We start from the raw sequence: 25,880 nt of genomic DNA, 5'->3' as shown, positions 1-25,880 counted from the left end.
ACTGAAATTGTTGAAGAAATTTCACTTTTATATTTATTGTTTTCTTTTATTTGGTTGCTTTTACAAATCCCAAATGATGCTGAAATTTTTTTTGTTGAACTAAGTGATGGTGAAATTACAAAGGAAACCTACTATTTTTTTTTGTGAAGGATGGAAACCTAGTATTTGGTCTTATGGAATTTATGTGGCTTTAGATATGGTGCTTACTTTGATTTTATTTTATCTCGCTTAATTTTATCCGAACCTATCGGTAAGAGGGATACCCGCACCGGCTTTAGTAGACTTATGCGCATCTTCTTATTGAAAGATAAGTTTTTTTTCCGCAGGCTTCCCCTTTCCGTAACTTCACCTCTCTTCCTTTGCTTTTGGGGCCAATCCCAGGTACAATCTGTTCAAGATCGTGATATTTTTTTATATCAGATAGGAAGGGTTGTTACTTGTTGCACAATATACTTCTTAGTAATTGCTCCAAATACAGTATAAATTAGATATACAATATAAACACACAATCCCAGGGTTGTTACAGTTTTTTTAAAAACTAAATTAGATATACAGTATAAACACACATATATAAAAAAAAATTAAAATGCTTACTAGTCCACAACGCAAGAACGAATAAGCCATGCTCTGGTTCATGTCATCTTTACACATGCACAATTAGATATACAATCGTAACACACATATATAAAAAAATTAAAATGCTTAAAGGAGGATTTGAACTTATCACCTTACACTCGTGCTAACTTACAACCCATGCCTTAATCACTAAGCCAAATCCTTCTTCATGTCATTGATATATATCATTATTTATATAATTACATGAACTTATATATATAAAAAATATTACTACTATTATTTTTTTTCAGAAGGATCTAGTGGGTGCGGCTCGCACCCCCCATGGATTCGCCCCTGCTCTCCGCCCACATTTACGAGTCGATTTGTCTATTTTCTAAATTCTATTTCTAAAAGTAAAGTTTATGAATTTTGTACTCTTCCTAACAATACTCATTATTAAAAATTTAGTTACAAATCTTTTATTTTTTTCATTTATTGTGTTTCATGAAGGTAATAAAGATAGAATTGAAAATATTATTTAGTTTTAATATAATTAAACAAACTAATGGTGTTCTATTAGAAGTTGACTTTTCAAAATAGAAATAAGAGGAAATGTCTGAGAAATAAGAGGAAATATCTGAGAAAGGGAAGCCATGAATATATGAATTGAAATCAACTTTCCTTCTTTTAGAAAGGTCATAGGTTTTAGGTTTAAACCAAGGTGGGCTCAGAGATGTTCTTTTGACAATATCTCTGGTTGGACTTTGAATATTCCCAATGATGTGAAAAGTACAAAAATGCTTTCAATTATTCCTTTAATATCATTATTTTTGGTTGGACAAAATATTGAAAAATTGTGTTACTCAAAAATAAAAAAAAATAAAAAAGTTCATCCCTTTCCATTTTATTTCATGTGAACAAAACAAATACTTAAATATATATTTTTTTTAAAACCAACTCTTAATAGTTATTAAAAATGATAAGATTTGGAATGCTAATATTTCCGCCGGTGAAAATATATAAATGTGATCATTAAATCAAAATATCAATTTCACTAGTTCTATGTCTTACAAATTTAAGAATGGGAGATGAATTAAAACCCCCACCATGTCTTTTGGTCCTAAATTGAACCCCACCAAGTACTTCACTAGGAAAGAAATTGTAGAGAGTGAGGACTTTTGTACCACAGACCTTTTAATGAATGAAAGTTTCTTCCTTAAAAGAAAGAAAAATGATAAAAAAAAAAAGTTTCCAACTCCACTAAAGACATTTGATCCTTAACAAAAAAAAAAAAACTAAAGACATTTGAATTTTCATAATATCCTCATAGTTACAATATCTCATATTCTCATGGGTTCGATAATAAAAAACAGATAGAGGAAAGAAGAAGAAAAGTAATTAATGGCAGCAGGAAATTGGTTCTGTTATTTGGGAACTGTTTTGGGTCTTATTGCTCTGTTTCAGTTATCTGCTTCTTCCAATGTGGTGAGAGATTTGAAACCCACTTTCATTAATTCATTTTGTTTTGTCACAAGAATCTATAGTCCAACTTCATAGAAAACAAAATTGGATTCGATTGTGATTTGTTTTTCTTTAAACAGATGTTTTATGAATCATTTGAAGAAGAATTTGAAGGGAAATGGATTGTTTCAGAGAAGGATCAGTATCAAGGTTAGTTCTAATTATGTCACTACAAGAATCCCAACTTTATCGGCAACAGTTTCTTACTGTATTATTACCGAAGGTTTTAAGACCGTCGTTAATTAATACCGTAACAGAAATTGTTCTTTAAAGCTGTTTGAAATGAATTTTCGTTTTACCAACTATTATAAACCGTCGCTAAGAGATAAAGCGTGGTCTTTTTTCCAAGCTTTTAATTACTGACGGTTTCAAACCGTCACCAATACTACCTTATTAGGAAATTGTATTCAAGGCCGTCGGAAACGAGCTTGTTTTCTTCCGGGAAAGAACATTTGCCAACCATTATAAAGCGTCGCGAAAAGAGTAGTCATGGTCTTTTAGTAACTGTTGCTAATGTTTTCTAACGTTATAAACTGTTGCTAATCATGGTTTTTGCTAGCCCTTCCAAAACACCAACCAAATCTTCTCACAACACATGAAAAGCCTCTTTTTTTTGGGTTTTTTGAGCTTACCCTCTCGTCACTAATTAGTAATTGAGTTTACCCCCTTCAATAATGGGTAATTGAGCTTACCCCCTTAGATTTACTATTTTTGACAAAGACACAAAAGTTGTGTTTGGCGTACGTAAAATAAATGTGACTACCAAGAACAATTATCCTTCAATATAGTTCCTCGTAGTTATTCCACTTTACTTTATTGTTTGATTTAGTCGGTAATATGATTAGCAAATATCGATTTTATTTGTAATATATGATTTTATTATCCATGCCAAACATGTCCTTAGTAATTTTGTCAAAATTTCTAAACTCAAGGGGGTAAGGTCAATTACTAATTACTGAAGAAGAGGGTAAACTCAATTACTAATTTGTTTTGAGGGGGTAAGCTCAAAAAAACCCTTTTTTTTTATTTGAGAAAGAAAATAAGGTTAGGAGATAAAAGAAATGAATAGATATGATAATAAAGGAAGGCATTTTGAGGAATATCCAAGATACCTAGTTTACATTTCCAGGAAGAAAATCTTAGGGGTTCAGATTGATATCTTGTTGTGGTGATTGAAATGAAGAGAAACCCTAAATTCAAGGGGGTTTCCTGACAAATGTCCTTCCTTTTCCAGGTAGAGTGATTCAAATGAATTAGAAACCCTATTCTAATTAGGATCTATGCTAGTTCATATGATATTTTGTTAATTAGGGTTTGGTAATGGTGATATTGTTTTTTTTCTCTTAACACTATCACAATCCCATACCCTTGGCGATGATCTGTCCTCGGCTGCGATGTTTTGCGATCGGGGAAGGCTCAACGAGCCCACCGAAAAGGTCTCTGACACTTACCAAACTTGAGTATGCACTTATAGCCCAGTCTCTCTATGATGGGATTATCACACAAACATAGACTCAAGGTCTGATACGAGTCGAGTCATATTTTAGAGAGTTTCTGTCTGGATAACTGAATTAGGGGTCTGTTTGTTACGCAGAAAACAGAGCAGGAAAATTGTTTTTCCTGAAAATCTGTCTTCTGCTGTTTGGTTGTACCATAAAGTGTCAAAACTTTATTGTAGAAAATAAAGTAGGACAAGATGTTGATTTATTTTACCACAAAAAGGGCGGGAAAACCCATTTCCCCACCCTCTTCTGAAAATGGAATATCCAGCCATCATCAACTTCAAACGGAATATCCAACCATTATCAACTTCAAACAGAGTATCATCTCCCAAAATAAGCAAACCCACTAAAATTAAGAACCAAACGGACCCCGTAGGGGATTTTCACATCTTACAAATTCTCACGTAACAAACGGACCCCTAGGTGATTTTGGATATTTTTGAGTAAGATGATTCAGATTCGGATGAGTCAGATAATCTGTCTTTACTTGTATCTATTGTTGAAACCAGAAGTCCATACCTCTCAGACACCAAGTATGTTGAATTTACAGGTATATGGAAGCATGCTAAAACTGAGGGACATGATGATTATGGACTTCTTGTGAGTGAAAAGGAGAAAAAGTACGCGATAGTGAGAGAATTCAATGAGCCTTTCGATCCTAATGGTAGAACCACTGTGCTACAGTTTGAGATACGTCTCGAAAACGGACTTGAATGTGGTGGTGCGTACCTAAAATACCTTACTCCTCAAGATGGTGGATGGAAACCAGAGGAATTCGACAATGAGTCCCCGTACTCGATCATGTTTGGACCTGATAAATGTGGTTCGAAGAATAAGGTTCACTTCATTTTGAAGCACAAGAATCCAAGGAGTGGGGAGTTCGTTGAGCACCATCTTAAGTCGCCTCCGCGTGTCCCATCTGACAAACACTCCCATGTCTATACTGCTATTTTGAAGCCTAATAATGACTTGGTGATTCTTATTGATGGGAACCAGAGAAAACATGCTAATTTCTTGAATTGAGATGACTTTGAACCACCTTTAATTCCTCCCCAGACAATTTCTGATCCTGATGATAAGAAGCCTCAGGATTTGGATGAAGATGCACCGACGAAAATAGGAGATGAAGAAGTATATTCCAAGGCAAGGTTCAGTAATCGTCAATGGGATACACTTACGATCAAGATTCCAATAGCCAACCCAACTCGCAGAGGAACGTGTCCTTTACCTTTTGACAACCCAAACTACAAGGTCACTTGGAAGTTAAAGGAGAAATTCTCATTCCTGACTACAATGAGCTCGACGAACCTTACATTATTCATGGGAAGCAGAAGAAACATGCTAATATCCTGAACCGAGATGTCTATGAGCCGCATATAATCCCTGAACAGACAAAAAACCCAAAGGAGGAAGCAGGGAAGCCTAATGATTGGGACGAAGATGCACCAGAGAAGATTGGAGATGGAGTACAATCTGAGACATGGTTCAGTAATGCGCATGAGAAGACGGATAATCCTAACCCAGTGAAGCTAGAAGAGTTGGACAATGAAGAGAATGGTCACTGTGACACGCCTAAGATCGAGATCCCAATAGTGGAGTCAGCTTACAGAGGAACATGTCGCGAGCCTCTGATTGACAACCCCAACTACAAGAGCACTTGGAAGGCTAAGGAGATCCCCAACCCTGACTACTATGAGCTTGACAAGCCTAATATTGAGACAATTGCAGCCATTGGAATTGAAATTTGGACAATGGGAGATGGTATCGTTTTTGATAACATCTTGATAGCAACTAGCGAGGAGGAGGCAGAAACATACAGAGAGAAAACATGGAAGCCGAAATTCGAAGCTGAGAAAGAAAACGAAAAGGTTAAAGAACCATCCGACGAGCATTTGCCCTATAACTTGGTAATATTTCTTGCTTTTCGACCTTATCACTTTCTTCTGTGTACCTCGAAAAATGAATGTGTGTGAATTCTTATTACAGATGAAGCTACGTGATCTCTTCAGTCGTTGCAATTATACCGTTAATATAACTCGAGGCGAGCAAGGTACTGCTATTTCATTGAACATTTCATGTGGTTCTCCCCGCACTCAAGACAACAAAAACGTACTTGACCACATCTCCATGTGCAATTACGAGATGGAAGTAACTCTGGCCTACCCCGGCACAAGTAATCTTTCGTTAACCATTTCCTGTGGTGCTCTTCGTTGTAGTTATCAGTACGAGGTTTAGTTTTTATATTTCGTCGCTTGTATTTTAATGTGTATGTGCTACGTGATAGGATATATATTTGTATAGGATGTATACTTGTATATGTATGATCTGTGTAATTGCAGATGACTTTGATGTGATATTTTAAATGCTTGGTGATTTTGGTGTGTCATGAGTTGAGTTCATCATACTTACACAACTTTTTTGTGTTCGATTGCATCAATTATCCCATCAAAGGAATGGAAGGATTTGTAAAATCTTCACGGACGAGCCAAGTATCGGCAACCCTGACATCCATTCCAAATGGTGGTTTCTCAAAAGATGCAGTAGTAGAAACATATATGGTTAACATGTTCAACGTCCTAGACTAATTACCCTAAATAGAGCTGTTGGTAATCCCTTCAAGTTCTAAAAGAAAGTTCACAACTATGAAATCTATAGCTCTAAAGAAAATGACTATCACAATATCTCCAAAAACTAAAACGTTTTACACCGAGTGCGAGTGTTTCTTTTGTATCTTAGGTAAATACTTTAATCGAACTTTAAGTAAAGTTAAGTAAATCTTACTCGGTATATCGCAGAAATTAGCTCAGGTAGACCTCAGACATTATATCGAATTTGGTAAATCTATACTCTCTTGTGGACTTGTTCCAGCCTTCTATTATATATCACATCTTTGGAACAGCCAGCAGCTCCTTAATGAATGTCAAAAAGAATATTTGAAGGTTAATTACGATTTCGGCTTGAACCATTTGCCTCATATCTTTTGATCGATAGACTGCTTGACTCTTCGACAAACAACTTTCTTACGAGATTATCAAGCCATTTCTTTACGGTTTTATGTCGTTGGTCTTCTTTATTCATCTTTTTTCAAAATAGAGAGGGAGAGGGCAGCCGATCCTCTCTACAGATACAACGATATGAGAAGCCCGACGATCGCCTCATTTCCTACTGATTCTGGAGTCCTGAAACAGGTTCAATATGAACAAGAAGGTAGATGCCCATTGATAGAAACTTCAATTAGAAAATAATAGCCTTTTATACATGAAAATAATTATTATTATGCAAAAAACAGAAACCATTAGCTGTGGTAAGAGAAGAAATACTCAGCTCTCCGAAATTTACAGTAAGAACAATTTTGGCAGCAAAGCTTTACACTAGACCTAACACAGTCCAATGGTGAAATACATTCTCAACTAAAAGCAAAGAATTCCAAACCCTAACAATAAAAAAGGAATTCCAGTACATGATCTACATTTTCCTTTCAGTGTCACCAACTTAAAACAGTCAATGAAATCTCTTGCTCGTCGAATTCTTACAAACTTCAACAATGTATTCAGTTGTAGTACTCTTGGAGATATTGAATCCTTGGTGTACGAGTGTCACGATTATCTTGTTTAAGCTTTCTGCAGGGATATTTGTGCAGCTTTTATTCTCTCGAACTCTGTACAAGCCTCAGGTGTGTCTTCTTCACTTGGCGGTACGAGTTGCCAGAAGAGAGGAAGGTAAGTTTCCCATTCTTTCAGAATTAGACTTCCTCTACTGCTTCCAGTTTTCTCCTTCAAAATTGCAAGTATTTTCTCGAGTTAGCTACTGTATTTCTATAACATAATACACAAACAAAAGCACATATTTTCACAACACGCGCGCTCACACACGCACACACACACATACACACACATATATATATATATATATATATATATATATATATATAGAAGCATATGACTTCGTTAGATGATCTTACAACATGGGCTTCTATTAGGCTCTTCAGCTGTACTTGCCCGGCAGGTGCACTCACTCTCTGAATCTTCACAATCTCCTTGTTTACCTGTGTGTTTTTCAAACGAGGTAATAAACAGAGGATCCATAATAAGAATAAAAACAAACAGAAATAAAAGTTGAGAGAAGAGATAACATAAGAAACACAGGTCCCTATATTTTCCATATTATGCTAGTGAATGTGCAGGAAACTGATTCACCAAACCCGTCTGATGAAATTTTCCGTTTATGAAATTACGTATATATTCCAGAAGTTATCTTAATGCTTATCTTTTGAGTTTCTGTCGTTTATTTTGCGTTCATCTGCTCATGGAGATACTGAAGAAGCGACGTTTCAAACTCAACACTCGTTAAATTACTAGTATATAACAAGTAGGTCAGAAGCTTTCTATAAAAGCTTAGTACGAGAAAAATAATTGAAGTAAAAGGGTGGGTGTCGGCTCTGGTCTCACGTGGCTACGAAGCCAATATATCAATGTTACACTGAGTTTTATTTTAACCATAAGAATGGGACAAGTTCATGACTTAAGGAGGTTTATTTGATTTATAAACTTTTAGTATTTAGAAACCACAAAAACTGAAGTTCGGAACGAACCTTGGGGATGAGTGTGTCATCTTCATCAAGAATATATGCCAACCCACCAGTCATTCCGGCAGCCACATTTCTTCCAACCCTGTCCATGAAAAATTCATCAATGATGAACATCTAGCAAGTTTCACCGTTAGACAAAGAACGATACAGGGTAAGAAATTTAGATACTTACTTGCCCAGTACAACAACACAACCACCAGTCATGTACTCGCAACAATGATCTCCTGTACCCTCTACCACGGCTTCAGCAAGAGAGTTTCTCACAGCAAAACGTTCTCCAGCTTTTCCTCTAGCAAAGATTTGACCTCCAGTAGCTCCATATAGGCACGTGTTCCCTACTATAGTTGCCTCTTCAGGACAAAACCCAGTACTCTCAGTTGGAGTTATAACCAGTTCGCCTCCAGCCATACCCTGGAAAGAAAGCATATATTGATGGTGTTAGTGGATATCGATACTTAAATAACGGTAAAAAAAAGTAACAGGAAAAGAAACAGATGGCTATTAATAATGAAATGGGGTACTGTTTAACAACTGGTAAAAGAATTTTTTGAAAAATTGATTATTACACGGGTCCTTTTCTATTTTTGATATTTTAACGTCAAAAAATTCATTATATATATATGATGGAAAAACAGGCATCAGGATAGTTACAACGACCACATGGCAAAAGAAAGAAGAGATTTTTCATGTAACATGAAAAACGGTTACAAGGTTATGAAAAAGGGTTATTTCCATTATAATTGCTGTTTTTAAGTCACTGGCAAATATAAAAGCCATCCATACGACGACCATTTAGATACCTTCCCAACATAGTCGTTAGCCTCTCCAATAAGTCGAATATTCATCCCAGGTGTTAAGAAACATGCAAATGATTGCCCAGCACTTCCTGTAAATCTGGATATATAGAAAACAGTTACACAAAATGTATCCTTTTATCATTCAGCTCGTTGAGTAATACCAATAAGAACTTTTCACCATTAACCAAAGAAACTTACGTTATGTTGAGCTGTCCTGCAAAACCTGTGTCACCGTATTTTTTTGCAATCACTCCTGCAACCCGGCCGCAAACAGCCCGATCTATATTGTAGATCTTCAGTGTTTTATTGACCACTTTTTCGTGCTCGATTGCATCAATGATCTGCGCAAAGGAATGCAAGGATTTGTAAAATGTTCCCGGATAAGCCAAATATTGGTAACTCTAACATCTAACAAATGGTGATTCCTAAAAGATGTAAATCAGAAAGAAGGTATTAACTATGAACGCTCGAATCCTCGAACTTCAGTACATTCAAGCAATGCTTGGTTTAAGAACTTAAACATTATGGTCACTGGTCACGGTTCAAAAGTTAACATTTTCTACGTGTTAGACTATTTTCTCGGAGAAACTTGCGAACTTTTACCCTGTATAGAGCTGTTGGTAATCCCTTCCAATTCTAAAAGAAAGCTGACTACAGTAAGATATATGGTTCTAAAGAAAAAGACTATTCACCAGTTCTCAACACGTAAATGTTTTACACCGATGCAATTGGATCAACAGTATGTATTGCTGAAGTAAAACTGAATGATCCATTCAAAGATTTAGAATAATATATCCATTTAGCCAAAAAGATATTGTTACCTCTGGATCAGAAACTAAAATGTCGTCTAAGACAGGACCATTAGAGTGAACAGGTTGACTCCTTATCTGAGTGCTGCTCCATTTAGGTAAACCCGCACTCTGAAAATCAATAAGAAAACTTTATTTAGTCACAAAATTATACAAGGCGCAATGAACATGAAAACATAAAGGCATTTAGTCAAGTGACTAGTTGGTATTTTGATACTGAATACATACAGCGAGAAGGTAACTAAGATCAATCTCTTGGGTCTTCATTAATGAAATAGGCCTTGGTCTGAGTAATTCTGTTCGTCCAATAACATCATCCAACTTCTCATACCCCAACTGTGCTAATATTCCCCTCACCTGGACAAAATAACGTAAATCATGCAACCTCATTGTACCAAGGTACCTGAAATAGATGTAATCAATCTAGCATATCCATACTGAAGGGGTAACTCACCTCCTCGGCAACATACAGAAAGAAGTTTACAAGGTCACCAGGTACACCAGGGAACCGAGCACGTAATTCTTCTCTCTGTTGTACAAATTCAGAAAAAATTAAAAGAAGAAAGTAAATATAGGAATAAGAAATAATAACCTGATATAATAAAGAAAGTGTAAGAAAGTAAGTACTTCATCACCTGACTAGCTACACCAACTGGGCAGTTATTTGTGTGGCAAATCCTTGCCATGACACATCCAGTGGCAATCATTGCTACAGAACCAAACCCATACTCATCCGCACCCATTGCTGCAGCCATTAGAACATCAACCCCACTTTTGAATCCACCATCAACTCGGAGAATGACCCTTTCTCTAAGCCCATTTGAAATGAGCGTCTGCAAAAATATTACCAAAAGTCAACTATTGATCATTTAATCGTGCAGCAAAAAGAATCATAAATAATGAAAAGTAGAAAGAAACCTGGTGCGTTTCAGAGAGTCCAAGTTCCCAGGGACCACCGGCATGCTTAATGGAACTTATAGGGCTTGCTCCAGTGCCTCCGTCATGCCCTGATATCTGCAAAACACGATACGTGTGTTCAACTTAATTTTCAAAATTTTGAAGTGTTATGTTTGGGTGGTCCAACCCAAAACCATTTCTCTACAACTTGAGAGGCTCTGGATATTATTCTAGGTCACAAGACTTCCACTTGTCCATGTGAACTAGACATCCCTTGACCCTTCACATGATAGAGTTCTTTTTGCCAAACACAAGTCTTTTTGTTGGGAGAGCGTAGCACGTGGGGGCCTATTACTTGTGACAATATTAAGTTTGTTGAAATCCAACTCAAACCGATTGGCTATGAGCGATGAGGTCCTAAATATGACATTCTTGGTCACCAGATTTCCCTTTGTCCATGAATGACAATTATAACTTGAATACCAATGACACCACCGATTCTTAAGGACATCAATACTAAGAAAGCTTAAAACTAATAAAGTAACCAGAGGGCCGTATCCATGGGTCTTGGCCATCTCAGACTGTCAGTTCTCCAGCATCATTAGACATGTGCGTGAATGTGGTATTTTGGGAGAGTTAAAGCATACTAAACACAATAGATAAAGAGTGTTGAAAGGCGAGTGGCCCCACACTCCCGCTAAGAGTTCATCTCAAACAAGAACACAGCCAGTTTCAAGAAGATTACCTGAATTATGTCAGCGTTACCCTTCGCAACACCAGAAGCAACAGTACCAATGCCTGCTTCTGCTACAAGCTTGACAGATACCTTCGCCCGAGGATTGACCTGTATATTAGCCACAGGTCAAAAACTGTTCTGTCTTCGATATTAACCATCTAACAGATACAAACTGACTCAATTTATTGTCATGCAAAACTTCAGGTACATTTTAAAAGATGAACATATCCAAGTAGCAGCAGTACTTCACCTGGTGAAGGTCATATATCAGTTGGGCGAGATCTTCAATTGAATAGATATCATGATGTGGAGGTGGAGATATAAGTGGGACTCCTGGTTTTGAATTTCTCAGCCTAGCAATATAAGCACTAACTTTCTTTCCAGGAAGCTGGCCACCTTCCCCTGGCTTTGCACCTTGTGCAATTTTTATTTCTATCTGATCAGCATTAGCCAAGAATGTGGGAGTGACACCAAAACGACCTGAAGCAACCTGAAAATATTTCGAATATATGATTTAATTTTCAGATTGACGGAGCGTACTTTCACAGTGACTCTTTGAGACTTCCCAAAGATAACCTCTTACCGTGCATATATATAAGAGAAACCTTCACGATATTGGTGTATAGAGCATGGTTGCCAAGATTTAACTTTGGGTTCAGATTGTTTGATTATGAAATCCGACCAACTTTTCAGATCGAACACTTTGTTCAAGGTGAAGCAAGAGAAATAAAATTTTGAACAAATTTGAACTCATTAAGTAACTCACTGAGGAAATGGTTTTTGCTTATATGATTGTACTAATAATGTTTGGGATGAATGGACTATAGAAGAGTATATGCAACCAGTGAATATTAGAAAGTTATATGAAACAGTAGGTACTATTTAAAACTATGCACAAAAAGGGCAAAGTGACTAAATTAATGGGATTGACCTGCTTGATTGCACTTGTTGCAGTATCTCCATTCTGAAGACCTTTGAGATGTGGAAGTGTCGGAGAGTATCCATCAACAACATCTGTAAGTGGGGTCCAACGAATAGGATCCTGGATAAAACATCACCATAATTTGGTTATTTTGAGTGAATAGTACTGACCAATACAACACATGCAAGATCAAATTCACAAAGGTAAAATTCACAAAGGTAAAATTCACAAAGGTAAAATTCACAAAATTACCTCACCACCTTCTCCTGAGTTGGATTTTCCACCTATTCTATTCATTGCAATTGCAATTGCTTCATGGGTTTCCCTTGAAATTGCTCCAAGTGACATTCCACCAGTGCAAAATCGTTGCACAATTGAAGTTGCTGGCTCAACTTTCCCTACAGGGATCGAGGGCCGATCACTCTTGAACTCAAGAAGATCACGGAGAACCTTGGAGCAAATGAATATGATATAAGTCAGCTTCCAGATTCCAGCATTCTATATTGGAAAGGAGGAGGTAACTCCAGTAACTTACATTTACAGGACGGTTAGCCAGATGTTGTTGATAAACTGAAAATGCACTTTCACTCTTTTGGCGAACGGCTTTGTGGAGTAGTTTAGACATCTCAGGGTTGTTTCCATGGTACTCACCTTTTCGTAAGTAACAAAAATCAGAATCAGCCCTTTATAAAAAAAACACAATTGTATAATAACAGTCATTCACAAATTACTGCGGTGGAAAGTACTGTCACATAATCTCATTATACACAAAATGCGTAGTTACTAGTTTCAAGAACATTCAATACGAAGAAGCCAGTACATAAAATCAGATAAAGATCATGTGACCAAAAAAGAAAGTGGGAATCAAATATATTCATTCAAGTCTTCAACCAAAGAAAATATGGCTAAACAATAAGCTCAACCACCTCAAAGGCTGAAAGTAAGTGAATTTACAGCCTAGAGTAAATAACACAATTAATTGAGAAACCAGAAGAGTGCAGTTACATATGAGATTAACATACTCATCTGAGAGAAGCGACAAAACTAACAATTAATTCAAGATTGTCTCTCCTCTTGGCAAATTATATGTATCAGAAGTACCACTATTCAAATTTCTTCATTTACAATCTTGCATTTTGACAATTATACAGTTCTTAAAGATCAATAGGTATCAATGGCGACAAGTTCACTAGTAGTTATTTGCATCCAATTGATGCCTGAAATTGATCTTTCATCTCTACGAATTGCATTGACTACTAAATTGTAATCATGAAGCAAAACTTGAACATTTTTCAAGTCAAAGAGTGATACCTCCTGGTCTGAATTGTATGAACCCAAAATTTTCCAGTCTCTTGGCCGTATCTTCTGAAAAGGATTTAACCCAAATAGATATTGTTTCCCTTGCCAACTGCAGAAAAAGAATTTTTAAGTAAGAGAAAAGAACTACAAGGGAATCCTTCCTTCTGGAATGGGTCATGATTCGTAAAATAGACCAACTACGAGTAAGACCACCAATTACAGACCCAAGTGCGTCTATTTTTCCATACAGTACCTCATTAAGATTCAGCCCACCAATTTTTGATACACTTCCACAAAATGCAAGATCAACTATGTCACTTCCTAGGCCATATATCTCAAATATTTGCGCTCCACAGTAACTGATTACAAGAATGTAGAGAGAGATATTAGACAAAAAGTAATAGCCATAAACACATACACCCTTGTTCCAGAAACAAAACACCATAATAGGTAGTCCGAACACAATTGACAGGGATGGTATCCAGAACAAACCTGGAAAGCAGTGAGATGCCCATTTTCGAGAGAATCTTAAGAAGACCAGATTTAACTGCCTGAATTGGAATGTCAAGAAAATACAAATGGTAACTGTTAGTACATCATCTACACACAACGAAATGAACACAAAGTTAGATTGTAGCACATTTCACTGTAGCAAGATGCAGAGGATTGTGAATATAACTTCAAATTGAATTTTGAACTAAAATAAATGAATACATCCGTGACTTCCTCAAGTTGGTCTTCGTCTTGATGTGACAGAAAAAGTTAAATACTTGTAAGCTTCCTCAAGTTTCTATATCACGTATTAATAGAAAAAAAAGGCATAATGTTCAACCACAATTTGTGAACAGATGCAAGTTATCTTTTCTACCACTATACGCTGACCTTGCAAAAGTTCCGTTGAGCCTGCTCAATTGTAACAGTAGGCATCTTTCCATTCCGCATCAAGTTCACAGTTTTATTGCTCAAACGCCATTGACGACATGTTTCCAGTGCCAAGTGTGGGCATACAGCGCTGAAAGGATTAGCACACCGTTAAGATTTACCGAGCAGTGGCACTTAGTGCATGAGGACAAACTCCGGGAGGGAATTGTGCTTAATAAGGAACCATCAAATGAAATAAACTCGATGCAAATGACTACCCAATAAGAAACTTAATAATCTACTTGACAATCTGAAGGGTGACAAAAAGTTTTATGTGATCAAGGAAGTAAGACTTCAATTTAAATTTGTCCAGAAAGATTGGATTATAAAGCAATAATAAGAAGAGAAGTGAGAACTACAAATGAAAGAACTCAGCAAATTCAGCATAAAGTAAGAAAGAACCTGGCACCATATCCAATTAAACAAGCAAACTGATGGGTGCTAAAACACTGAGCAGTATCTGCTACAATGGAAGCTGACATCCGCAAGCCATTTTGAATCAGATGCTGATGAACCGCACCAACCGCGAGAAGTATAGGAATAGCAGGACGGGTTGGCTCCTGATAACAAAATTTCAGTTATTGTCCCTTTACCAGAGGATTTAAAGTCAAATTCTCCCTACACTTTCACGTGTCAATCTGGTGAGTAGGCATGCCTAATTGGAAAGTTTACAACTAAAAACAGACGCAACGAAGCCACAAAAAAAGAAGTGTTAAATGACTACGAATATGAAATAACAACAGGTGGGAATAGACTAATAGTATTATACTATTAGGTTAATAATAAATTAGTAATACTGAAACAATAGCAAGTATAAGAAGGAAAACCCTACAAATCACGTGCAGAATATGCGTATTGGATGTTGTATATACACCTATAAAAACAGCAGTAACTAACATAGGTACAGAACATTCATAACCAGTAATCTCCCAAATGATAATTAGAACCACACAAAGCTATAATTTCATAAGTATTAAACTACAGAAGGAAATTTTGTATAATAAAGACATGAATTTTGAGTGAAGTGGATAAGGTATGGCTATAAGCAGAAACCAACAATTTTGGTATGACAGTTTAAACAATGTTGCTTCTTAAATTAGGAACACAAGTGCATGGCTAATTGATCACAAAGATACACTCATCAGAACACGAAGCAGCTCATTAATCTAATCCCTAAAGCCATCATGTGGGCAATATGGAAAGCGAGAAATGGGACTATTTTTCTGGATAAGATACACTCATCAGAACAAATCACTTTCTCGGCTAAATGCAATATCTTCCATTGGAGAGGTTGTTATACATGGGCTAGACACAAATCTTTTACGGATATCGTGGAGTATTGGGACTCTTTCATTTTTTTCGTGTGTTGATTTTCTTTCTTTGTTGGGCCCCTAGGGGCAGTACATTCTTTTTCCCCCGTTTCAATTGAATCAAATTATTCAAAAAAAAAAAAGTGCATGGCTAATTGTAGATTGCATTCATAAAGTAGAGAATCTCAGAAAGTAAACTACCAGCTCATCGGAGCGATCAGAGAGAATCAACAGTTGTGAGCCATTTCGAACAGCTTCGTCAGCAGCTTCACAAAGTTTGTTAAGTGCTCTTTCAAGCGAACCATCAACTCCTTTCCGAATATCAAAAAACGTTGGCAGTACTTGGGGTTTCAATTTGGCATCATTCGCCAGAAAATCGAGCTCTCCTTCATTTAGTACAGGACTAGGCAGAATAACCTATTCAGGAATCCAAGAGTCAAGTTAATGGAGATGTATATCAGTTGCTAATGTATTTTTAGATAAATAAAAAGTGAACTTAGTAGACTCAATAGAACATTTATGATAAAAATTGAAATAATGAAACACAAACCTGCGAAGCATTTTCAGGTCCAACCTCCAAGATGTTTCCACGTTTTCCAACATTAATTTCAAGGGACATAACCAATCCTTCTCTAAGAGGATCAATTGCTGGGTTTGTAACCTGGCAGAAGGACATTTACCAAATAGAGGAGGAAAATGTTAGGAATTTAAGATACATGCAGCAGTTAGCACATGAAAAATAAAAGCAGAACTGGCTGAAAAAGAAATAGGTGGTACACATTTTTCCAGCACTACAATTTTCATCATAATAAATCAACTTTAGTTAGCAGACCTGAGCAAATCGTTGCTTGAAGTAGTCATATAGCATATGTGGCTTCCGAGAAAGAACGGCTAATGGTATATCATCTCCCATACAAAAAGTGGGCTCCTTTCCTTGTGATGCCATACTTTCGATAACCATTTGGACATCCTCACTTGAGTAACCAAATGCCCTGGTCCACCATAGTCAAGAGTATAGCAATAAGATGAAAACTAAAAGGAAATCACCCTCAAGCACAATATTTTAGAAAATGGTTATTTGTTAAGGTGAAACATAGCATTAAGGCAGAACACCAGCATAATCCTTTTTAAGGCTCAAAGCCTGAATAATATTTTACAGCTTAAACACCTTAAAAACTCCCTACTCCTTCAGCATATCGAGTTCAATAGCTTTATGATGTTAAATGAACATAGAAAAACAAGCAAGATGCAGTAACAAAATAGAGAAAAAGATACGATGAATCAACAACCGCTCAAGGTGATATTGAAGCACTTGCATCAATGCGTAAAATAGCATCAAGGTCAGTTCGAAGCACCCGCCTTAGCGCCACCTCTCGAGCACGAAAAATGAATTCTAAGATTTCTTAGAAGTGTAGTAGTAATATCCTTCCGTCATCCCACCAGAAGGCACTTTATTCTCACTAGTCTACTTCAAGGTTACATAATTTTTTTTATAAATAGTTGAAATTGAAGAGTTCAAATCAAATTTTCTAGGACAAACATTTTTCTTAGAAGTTGCTACTGGTTGTATTTGAAAGTTATAAGAAATTCGCTCATGTATACCAACTGTTCTAGTTTTCTACTATTTGTACTGAAGTTGGGGCCAAGTTGACATCCTATAACATAGACAATACTAGTATACTACTTCAAGCTCCACCACCAAATCCGCAAACTAAGGATACCGATTGATCAGGTAGTACCTTGACCAAGAATTGTCAATAGTGATAAAGAAATCACACTAAAGACTTGAAAGCATGATTCTGTTCACGAAGACCAAATCTGGTACTCGTCCCTTCTTCATGTGATAGCAGTTGCTATAGAACAATTTTTTATCAATGATTCCCGTTGGTAGAAAGGTTCACGTTCATATAAAACATAAAACAGTTACTGAAAGTAAAAAGTCTCTAACAGATAATTAAATCATACTTGTTAGTGCAAGAGGTAATTATTTGACATTCAAGTAGAAAATAGTATTAGCTAGCATACTGTAGGTCCTTCCAGATAAGAAGATTCATGCATCTATCTCAGTATAACCACTTTTGGAAACTCAAACTCAAATACTTACTGTTGCTGCCTCAAAATTGCATCATTGTCCATATTTGCTGTGGAAAGAAAGTTAACAGGCTTCAAAGTACGCATATTTTCATCCAACCATTTTCCATATGGATTTGATAAAGCGACTCTCTTTTTAACATCTGTATTCTCATAAACCTGAAAAACAGTACCAGAATCAGATGTAGAAATCATGCCGTCCAGTATAGGAAATCTCAATTTTAGGTGACGAAATTACGAGAGAAGTAAAACTAAATCCCTATCAAGTTCATCGAGAGATACTTCAATCGCAGAAATAGGAAAGTATGATTTACAGTTTGCCAGAGGATTTACAGTTGACAGAAAATTTACAGTTGAAAATCGATGAAAATGGTGTCCTTTCGATGATTGTATGTCACATGCAAATAATATAAGAAATGATGCTATCTTATTTGCACAAGATAGGTAAAAGAAAGTAGAAAATTTAAAGCATAGTCGACCAGAGATTCACCACATGCTATTGGATATTGTGTCGTCAAGCAAAATGTAAACACGGGATGTAGATTAAAAACCTGTCCATCCTGTAGGTCAACAGTGATCATCATTCCAGGACCTAAACGACCTTTCATTGTGACTTTCGAATCATCCATTGGTAGTACGCCAACCTGCAACATAGAAGACATAAATATCAAATAAAAACAAGTTTAGAAATAGTATGTTTTGAGGTCTGCTGTGCAAATTCTAACAGTGGAGTTATTCGAAAAATTCGCCAACAAAGTAGAGAGGTCTAATATATGTTGATTACCTAAAGCAACTTATATTATAAGGTTATCCTCACAAAGTTTGCAACGCCCACTTGCTAAGGCACTGTTCATTTGTTACTTCTCAAAAAAGTTAATAAAAGAAAAAGGTAAGACAGATGAATGACCTCGGATGCAACGTAGACAACATTGTCAACAGTTCGCCAATATCGAGCAGGGCGAAGGCCATTCCGATCGAGACAAGCTCCAACTGTTTTTCCGTCACTGAAACATGGCAGTGTCAAGTTAAACCAGAACATCGATTCCTACTTTGTTGAGTATAGACTGTTCTACAAGGTGCCACCTTCCATCTAGAATGAATGTCTAGCTGACAGGACATTGTTACTTACAGACAGTAGAGCACAATCCCTGTCCTTGAATTTTAAACTTCTGCTGCTGGGTATCTACTATAATTCGGTCTATCAATATATTGATCTTCCAAAGATCATCTTTCCATCACACAGAAGGCAACACATTGAACCACCATTCCACCAAATTAGGACATTCTGAAGTTGGGAATCTATAATAAAAAAGCAACCATTCTAAATGGTTTGGCCAGAAATTAGCTGCTTTTCCTTTTCCATCTGCTACTTAATATGCAGAAATGACTTTGGGGAAAAGCCTTATGCTTAGAGTTTTTACTCATGGAATCCAACCTGCCGATATTTAGTCTAAAAAATATCTGTTTCTATGTCTTCGTCAATTATTTAAGCAAGCTTTTTGGGGAAAAATGAATGTTCAGACGTGGAATATTCCTAGCTCACTTTTTACGTATGTTACTTTGCATCTTCTAACGAAACCTGCCGACATGTAGTCTAAGAAGCAACTTGTATATGACAGCCATAAATAAACTTGTCTCTGAATGTCTAAGTTATGTAACAGAATTAGAGCTTCTTTTATTTTGTTACCTGAATAAAAGAAGGGCTGGCCCATCCCAGGCCTCCATTTGACCCTTGTAGTAGTCATAGAAATCAACAACCTAGAAAAGAAAAAAATAAGAAGTTAATGCTCTTCATTCATTTAAACTGGAAGCAAATAACATCCAGGATACGACTTCTACTATAACCGAATATCCTGTAAGAACATTAGAATTTATAAACGATAAATGCAGTTAAACCCACTTATGACCTAAAAATACTTTCATTGTTTACAGAAAGCTCTTCATCCGTCCCACTTGTAAGAGAAACTTATTTTTGATTGTACAAACTACAAGTTGATGTTAAATTACCTCTGGATACTTCACTGTCAGAGTAGGATGGTTCTTGTATCCCTCTGGAACAAGAATCATAAGTGTTTCCTCTGGATTGCGACCACTTCTTATCATCAACTGATGACAAGACAAAAGGAAGAGCAAACCGAGTAAGACAAATAAAACTTTAAAGAAATCTATGAACAAATAAAACATCAAAAACACAAAAATGCAAATAGCACATGTTATGGTAGAAACGTGGGTGATAAATAAACTGAATCATAATCAGACACATAGACACAGTCAAAGATTTCAAGTACTAGCAGATCGTTTACATTTTGATGAGCTCCTAAAAAATTCACATGAGAAACCTCTAGTCTAAAATTTAATCCTGATTTCCCTTAGCAGAATCAGGATCATTACATGGATCAAATCTCTATCTTTGACATCACAATTACGCCACTTTATCAAAAATAGTTCTGTTCCTGTCATCATCTAGTCAGCCTCTTTACCCAATTTGGACGCATTGTCATTACATTATCGACACGTAATTGAGAAAGCTTGAGGTTGAACTTTGTTCCTTCACTAGTAATTGTGTGTTAATAATACCAGGTTATGTTTTCCATTTTCTAAGCAGAATGGAACATAGAGTTTTACTAAAACAAAATTGAAACTTCATGGAGTTTCATAATTCAATGGTCAAGAAGGAGATTTAGCTGCCAAAAATTATCTGCAACTTCGTTTATAGAATTTCAATTTTCTTTCAAATAAATTTTCTCTGTCTTATTGTGATTCACTTTTACAATGTCCCATGAAATAAATATTGAAGATCTCATTCAGAGAATTTAAAAGAGTGAACCAGCACCATATGCGTCCTATATTAATATCCAAATATTAAATTAAGGAAATGAACTCTTGTACCTCGGCTGCACTATCAAGGTTTGCTGAGTCAGATGCCCTTGAGTTACCAAAAGGTCGAAGTTCAGTTTCACGACCTCGCCAAACAGGAGACTTCAGAGATGCCTCTCGAGATTGCATCCAGTTCAAGTTTCCCTGCAGAAGAACAGAAAATCGTCGTTAAGAATATGAGCAAAGTTGGGAACAAAGAACTAGCAAAATGAGGAGAAAAAAGAGTAAAACCTGTATTGTATTAATTTCTCCATTATGACCTAGAAACCTCATTGGCTGTGCAAGTGGCCACCTTGGACTAGTATTTGTGCTAAATCTGCGGTGATAGATAGCAAAGGAGGATGTGTAAAGATCATTTTGGAGGTCAGAATAGAATTGCCCCAGAACTTCTGAACGAAGCATGCCCTTGTAAACTATTGTTCTATTGGACAAAGAACAAAAGTAGAGGTCATCACCCCATTTTTCTGACTTGGCTGCCTTCTCAATCAATTTCCGGCATATGTACAATTCTCTTTCAATATCGTCATTGTTCTCCTCATTCACAATCTTGACAAATACTTGTTGTATGTTGGGCATAGTTTCTTTAGCATTAATACCAACTACAGACATATTTACAGGAACAGGCCTCCATGCAAGAATCTCGAGACCCTCTTGACTAAAAATGTTTTGAATAACTGCACAAGTTTACAAAATTCAATCATAAAGTGGAAAAAACAAGTATTGAATTGTCAACGGCATATCTGGAATAAAATAATATAAAATCATGGAAACATGAAAGATGGAATCCGAGGCACCACTACTCTAAACACTTCCAGACATGTTTGGCCTTCCACGCTATCCAATTGGATCAACTAAAATAAGAATATAGGTGGATATCTTAGGAGCTCATCAAAATGTAAACGATTTACCCATTAATCATGAGGACAGTATTTACATGACTAATAGTCTAGTCCAGAACTAACAGTGACTTACTGCACAACATGCTTAAATAAATCTGCATCCCAATAGTTTGGAAAAAGTATAAATAATTTGATTCAGAATATCCATATACACCGACCTTTTTTAGCTTCTTCCAGATGCCCGGTATCTTTTGGAAGAAATACCATTCCAACACCAGTGTGCAACTTGTCTAAAGAAGCGATCCCTTGTTTATTGGCCCAATTATTGTATAAGTCCCATGGAATTGAAGTCATCACTCCAGAGCCATCACCAGAATCATTATCAGCTCCGCATCCTCCACGATGTTCCATACAACCGAGAGCAGTAAGGGCATCCTTAACAATTCCATGGCTCCCCTTGTTATCTAAATTTGCAATGAATCCAACACCACAGGCGCCTCTTTCTGATAGTATATCATTCAAGTTTGCAACCTGATAACAACAGAAAGTGGAATGGTTCACACCACGATTTTATATAAAGAGGTTATTTTGCCAAAGTAGATAGCTGATATTCTAAACTACTCGGTATCTTCTATATTATTTTGCCATAACTGATATTCTTAACTAAGCAGTATCTTCTTGGAAGTTCAATAAGGTTAATCGAATATATCTATTTTATCTTGCTGAGTAGATAGTTAATATAAAAATAACCTTAGCAGCAATGGATGAAATTAGTGTTCACTATTTATTACTTAATAAAAAATAATAATAGTTGAACATCCTGATTGACTATCAATTACTATGAAGAGTGTGGCCTTATAAGTTACAACAACTACGACATTTGCTCTTACCCATTATAAATCTCTTTTTGGACAAATTGGATTTCTGAACCTTTTCTTCCCTACCCAGTTTTATTTCCTTCCAATGTGATTGCCTTTTACCTCTAAAGACACTATCCTAAAAAGAACATTTAGTACCTATTCTCAACGCGAAAGCATAACAGACAGAGTAGGGGGGAAAAGAAAACGTGATATCAAACAACATTATTGTCATCACAAAGACAATATTAAACCTAAAGTATTTGAATTGTTGGACCATTACGAGGAAATATCACTTTTCAGTTTTTGCTACCAATTTTCAATGTACCACCATTAGATGAGTTAACAGTATCACCTAAGAGGAGCACGACAACTATAACTTGGTTTCCAACTACAACTACAGTATATGAAAATTAACGGTCCACTTCAACGTTGCCTTCCAAGTAGGCTAAAATACGAGTTCAGTTTTTGGAGAGATGCATAAGTTCCACATATAAAGGCTTATGATTGATTATGTAACTTCACTTCTAATCATGATAAATAAGTAGAGGAGAACGAGAATGCAACGATTAGTCCTGTATTCACCACTATACTAGGTCTTTGCTGTATCAAAAGTATGTTTCAAGTGATACACTGATACGAGGATGTCCTTCACCAGATATTACTCCCCAAAGAAGAAGCATATATCTAAGATAAGTTTATCAGACTCTAAAGCTCGGAAATTAGGCAGCTGGGCTCTTGACACAATATAGGCTCAATGGTAGGTCACATCCATTCTGGGTTTGAGGGAGATTTCTCTTTCTTCAATTTTTTTTAACTCTGTAAGAGCTTTGAAATGTCAGAAAAAGTGCATATACTTCATTTTCTTTCCAAATAAGAAGGATTATACTTATGCTAGTTATGCTTATGTAAGTAACATTTTCAAAAGAAACTTAGCCGGGGTGGCACAATGGACTCCTGGGGCACTCAGGTAGCTGCAGATTGAAATAGAATAGCAAGACCTGAATTCTAATCCAAGTCAACTACTTAGCTTGCATCCCTACTCGAAGGTTCTTGAGTTGTACCATTATGTGCATCGACGTTAACCCAATAAGATCACTTCATTTCCTATTAGTTCCTTCTGCTACTAAGTGATGTGCTCGTATTCAAGTAGGAACTTAAAACAAGTGAGAGACAAGTCACGGATGACAAACGAGATGCCACTTGATGGTATCAAATAACTGGGGTTTAGACTTAATTCTGGTCCGCCAAGCATGAGTCTGGTCTCACGGGAGCTACTCCAGGAAAGATTCGCCATCACTAATAAATTCTATACATATTTATACTATACGCTTTTGAGTTGCTCATAATTCCGACTACTTAAGCTTCGAAACACGCAGCTCAAATTAAAGCCATGAAACAAGTAGCTGGTAAATCAAAATTGGAACTGGGTAACTCAGTCTCTCACAACTCTCCCTCTTTAAGGCAATGTTTGGGAACCACCATAAAAGTAGTCAATGGAATGAAGGTAACAACTCTAAATTGTAGCATTGTACGGAGTAATTTTTTTATTTCTTACCTATCATAAGTAACATAATTCATTTGATACCAACAATCTCAGCCTATTCATCCATACCTAATTCATTTTGGCGGCACTTGAGCTCCCTATTAATTCATCAAACATATCATTTGTTACGGTTAAAATTAATCCTCCTACAACTAAATAAACACCACTTAACTTAATACAGTACATCATATTGAATTAGCCACTTGAGACAACAAGAAATCCAAATACTACTCCAACTTTCTTTTCGAAATGGTAAAATTTAAACCCTGGTCTCTTACAGACAGAAACATATATGTTACCACTCAAACCAATATGACCTTCACAATACTACTTCAATTTCAATCACCATTTCCTATCAACCAAGACTAAAGTTTCTATCTATTCAAATTGAACTTCTCAGTATCATACCCATAAAATGAAGAAACCCAAATTAACTTCAATTAATCACATTTTTAACAAACTAAAAAATTTCCCAAATTTAATATTCCTTTGTTAATCAATCCAAATTTAAAAAAATCACATTTTTAGCAAACTAAAAATTTCCCAAAATTAATAAAAACCCTTTGTTTATCAATACAAAATTCAAAAAAGGGAACTTAAGAAAGTACCTTAATATCATTAGATTCTTTCTTAATATCAATTTTACTACCAGAATCCATACTGAGTACAGCTCTAACAGAAGAAGACCAATTCTTTCTCCCATTAGTCTCTCTCGAACTATTACTAGTACTATTTCCAACTCCAATTCTTCGTCTAGTTCTCTTTGATTTATAACATAAACCAACAAAATCCCCTAAAATGAGTCTTCTATTAGCTGAAAAAACTGAATTACTAATACTACCATTAATTGAAGAAGCTGAAATTCCATTTGAGTATAGTAATTGTGACATTGGAACTATTGATTGAAGACTCGCCATGACTCAACCAGACCCAGTAGTAGAACGATAGATAGACAAACACAACCACCAGAGGCTAGAGAGAGAGAGAGAGGGTTAGAGAGAGAAAGAGAGGATCGTGTGGAGAAGGATTCAAAAGGATAAAAAGGGTTTTTTTTTAGAGAGAGAAAGAGAGATGATGAACCACCGCTTCCTCTCGCGTCTACCTCGAACTGGTGGAGAAGCGATCGTCTTCAAATACAAACAATTTCGACTTTAATAAATATATATAAGAAAAGTCAATGAAAATTTTGGACCGTTGATTATGTGGAATGTCTAAGATTGAAAATGATTGTTATATAAGTTTTTATTTTAGTATATTGTGTTTTGAAGTACTGAATACTGTTCTACGTATTGGGAATTTTATGAAGAATTCCCCTACTTTGTTGGAATGTTGTAAAATGTAAAGCAATCAATATAAGAATGAGCAATGAGCATGTCCACTGCCCATTTAGTGCACCGGTTGGACACTCCTCTCAAGTTATGAGATCGTGAGATCGAGTCTCCGTGAAAATAGTTTGATATCAACATTTATCTCATGTAATTTTGGCAAAATATATAATAAATAATATAATAATTTGTCTTGACGAAGATCGTAGTCAATGAACTTTGCTAACAAATTCGTAGCATACTCTAGGGAGATATCTGAATATTGCTAGCAGTTTTGTAGTTGGCCTACACAATCATATCTTAGAAACAAATGTTTTTTGTAAGGCTATGCTTGAACATAAAGAAAATACATATTATGGACGTGTAATCATTTCCATGAGTTTTACGAAAGATGGAAGTAATATTTGCAAGAGAGTGAAATAAGTATATGTTGTAAGATTGGTTTAAATACCACAATTTTTGTTATGGATTTGAGCTTATAAACACGT

At 36.1% G+C, this 25,880-nt stretch overlaps 3 protein-coding genes across 3 annotated transcripts; 2 read left to right on the top strand and 1 right to left on the bottom strand.

Moving 5' to 3' along the window:
* The first annotated feature begins 1,954 nt into the window (after nucleotides 1–1,954).
* Nucleotides 1,955–5,963, top strand: LOC147540391 (calnexin homolog). Its single transcript, XM_086639045.1, has 4 exons — nucleotides 1,955–2,040; nucleotides 2,157–2,226; nucleotides 4,129–5,485; nucleotides 5,565–5,963. The coding sequence occupies exons 1-3, from the start codon at nucleotides 1,957–1,959 to the stop codon at nucleotides 4,599–4,601; spliced, it is 627 nt and encodes a 208-aa protein (XP_086495171.1). The 5' UTR covers nucleotides 1,955–1,956; the 3' UTR covers nucleotides 4,602–5,485; nucleotides 5,565–5,963.
* LOC147540392 (calnexin homolog) lies at nucleotides 4,702–5,813 on the top strand. The gene is made up of 3 exons (XM_086643214.1): nucleotides 4,702–4,726; nucleotides 4,830–5,485; nucleotides 5,565–5,813. The coding sequence occupies exons 1-3, from the start codon at nucleotides 4,702–4,704 to the stop codon at nucleotides 5,811–5,813; spliced, it is 930 nt and encodes a 309-aa protein (XP_086499340.1).
* Nucleotides 5,964–6,815: 852 nt separating the features above from the next.
* LOC147540390 (ferredoxin-dependent glutamate synthase, chloroplastic-like) lies at nucleotides 6,816–25,167 on the bottom strand. Its single transcript, XM_086639043.1, has 33 exons — nucleotides 24,676–25,167; nucleotides 21,883–22,195; nucleotides 21,057–21,499; nucleotides 20,838–20,969; nucleotides 19,956–20,054; nucleotides 19,636–19,706; nucleotides 18,856–18,952; nucleotides 18,500–18,592; nucleotides 17,962–18,107; nucleotides 16,690–16,849; nucleotides 16,408–16,518; nucleotides 16,059–16,274; nucleotides 14,950–15,107; nucleotides 14,509–14,638; nucleotides 14,119–14,177; nucleotides 13,880–13,985; nucleotides 13,639–13,735; nucleotides 12,863–12,978; nucleotides 12,580–12,777; nucleotides 12,337–12,447; nucleotides 11,656–11,895; nucleotides 11,415–11,513; nucleotides 10,691–10,786; nucleotides 10,408–10,605; nucleotides 10,227–10,301; nucleotides 10,001–10,129; nucleotides 9,785–9,883; nucleotides 9,162–9,304; nucleotides 8,967–9,060; nucleotides 8,339–8,577; nucleotides 8,170–8,248; nucleotides 7,540–7,623; nucleotides 6,816–7,351 (listed from the first exon to the last, which is right to left on the bottom strand). Exons 1-33 carry the CDS (start codon nucleotides 24,982–24,984, stop codon nucleotides 7,190–7,192), a joined length of 4,902 nt encoding a protein of 1,633 aa, XP_086495169.1. The 5' UTR covers nucleotides 24,985–25,167; the 3' UTR covers nucleotides 6,816–7,189.
* Between the last annotated feature and the right edge of the window lie 713 nt (nucleotides 25,168–25,880).

The sequence above is a fragment of the Eschscholzia californica genome, unplaced genomic scaffold (assembly GCF_041429995.1).
Source record: "Eschscholzia californica isolate CP2 unplaced genomic scaffold, dmEscCali1.0.p SCAF_5, whole genome shotgun sequence".
Lineage (NCBI taxonomy): Eukaryota > Viridiplantae > Streptophyta > Magnoliopsida > Ranunculales > Papaveraceae > Eschscholzia > Eschscholzia californica.
This window is presented reverse-complemented; position numbering and strand designations above follow the sequence as displayed.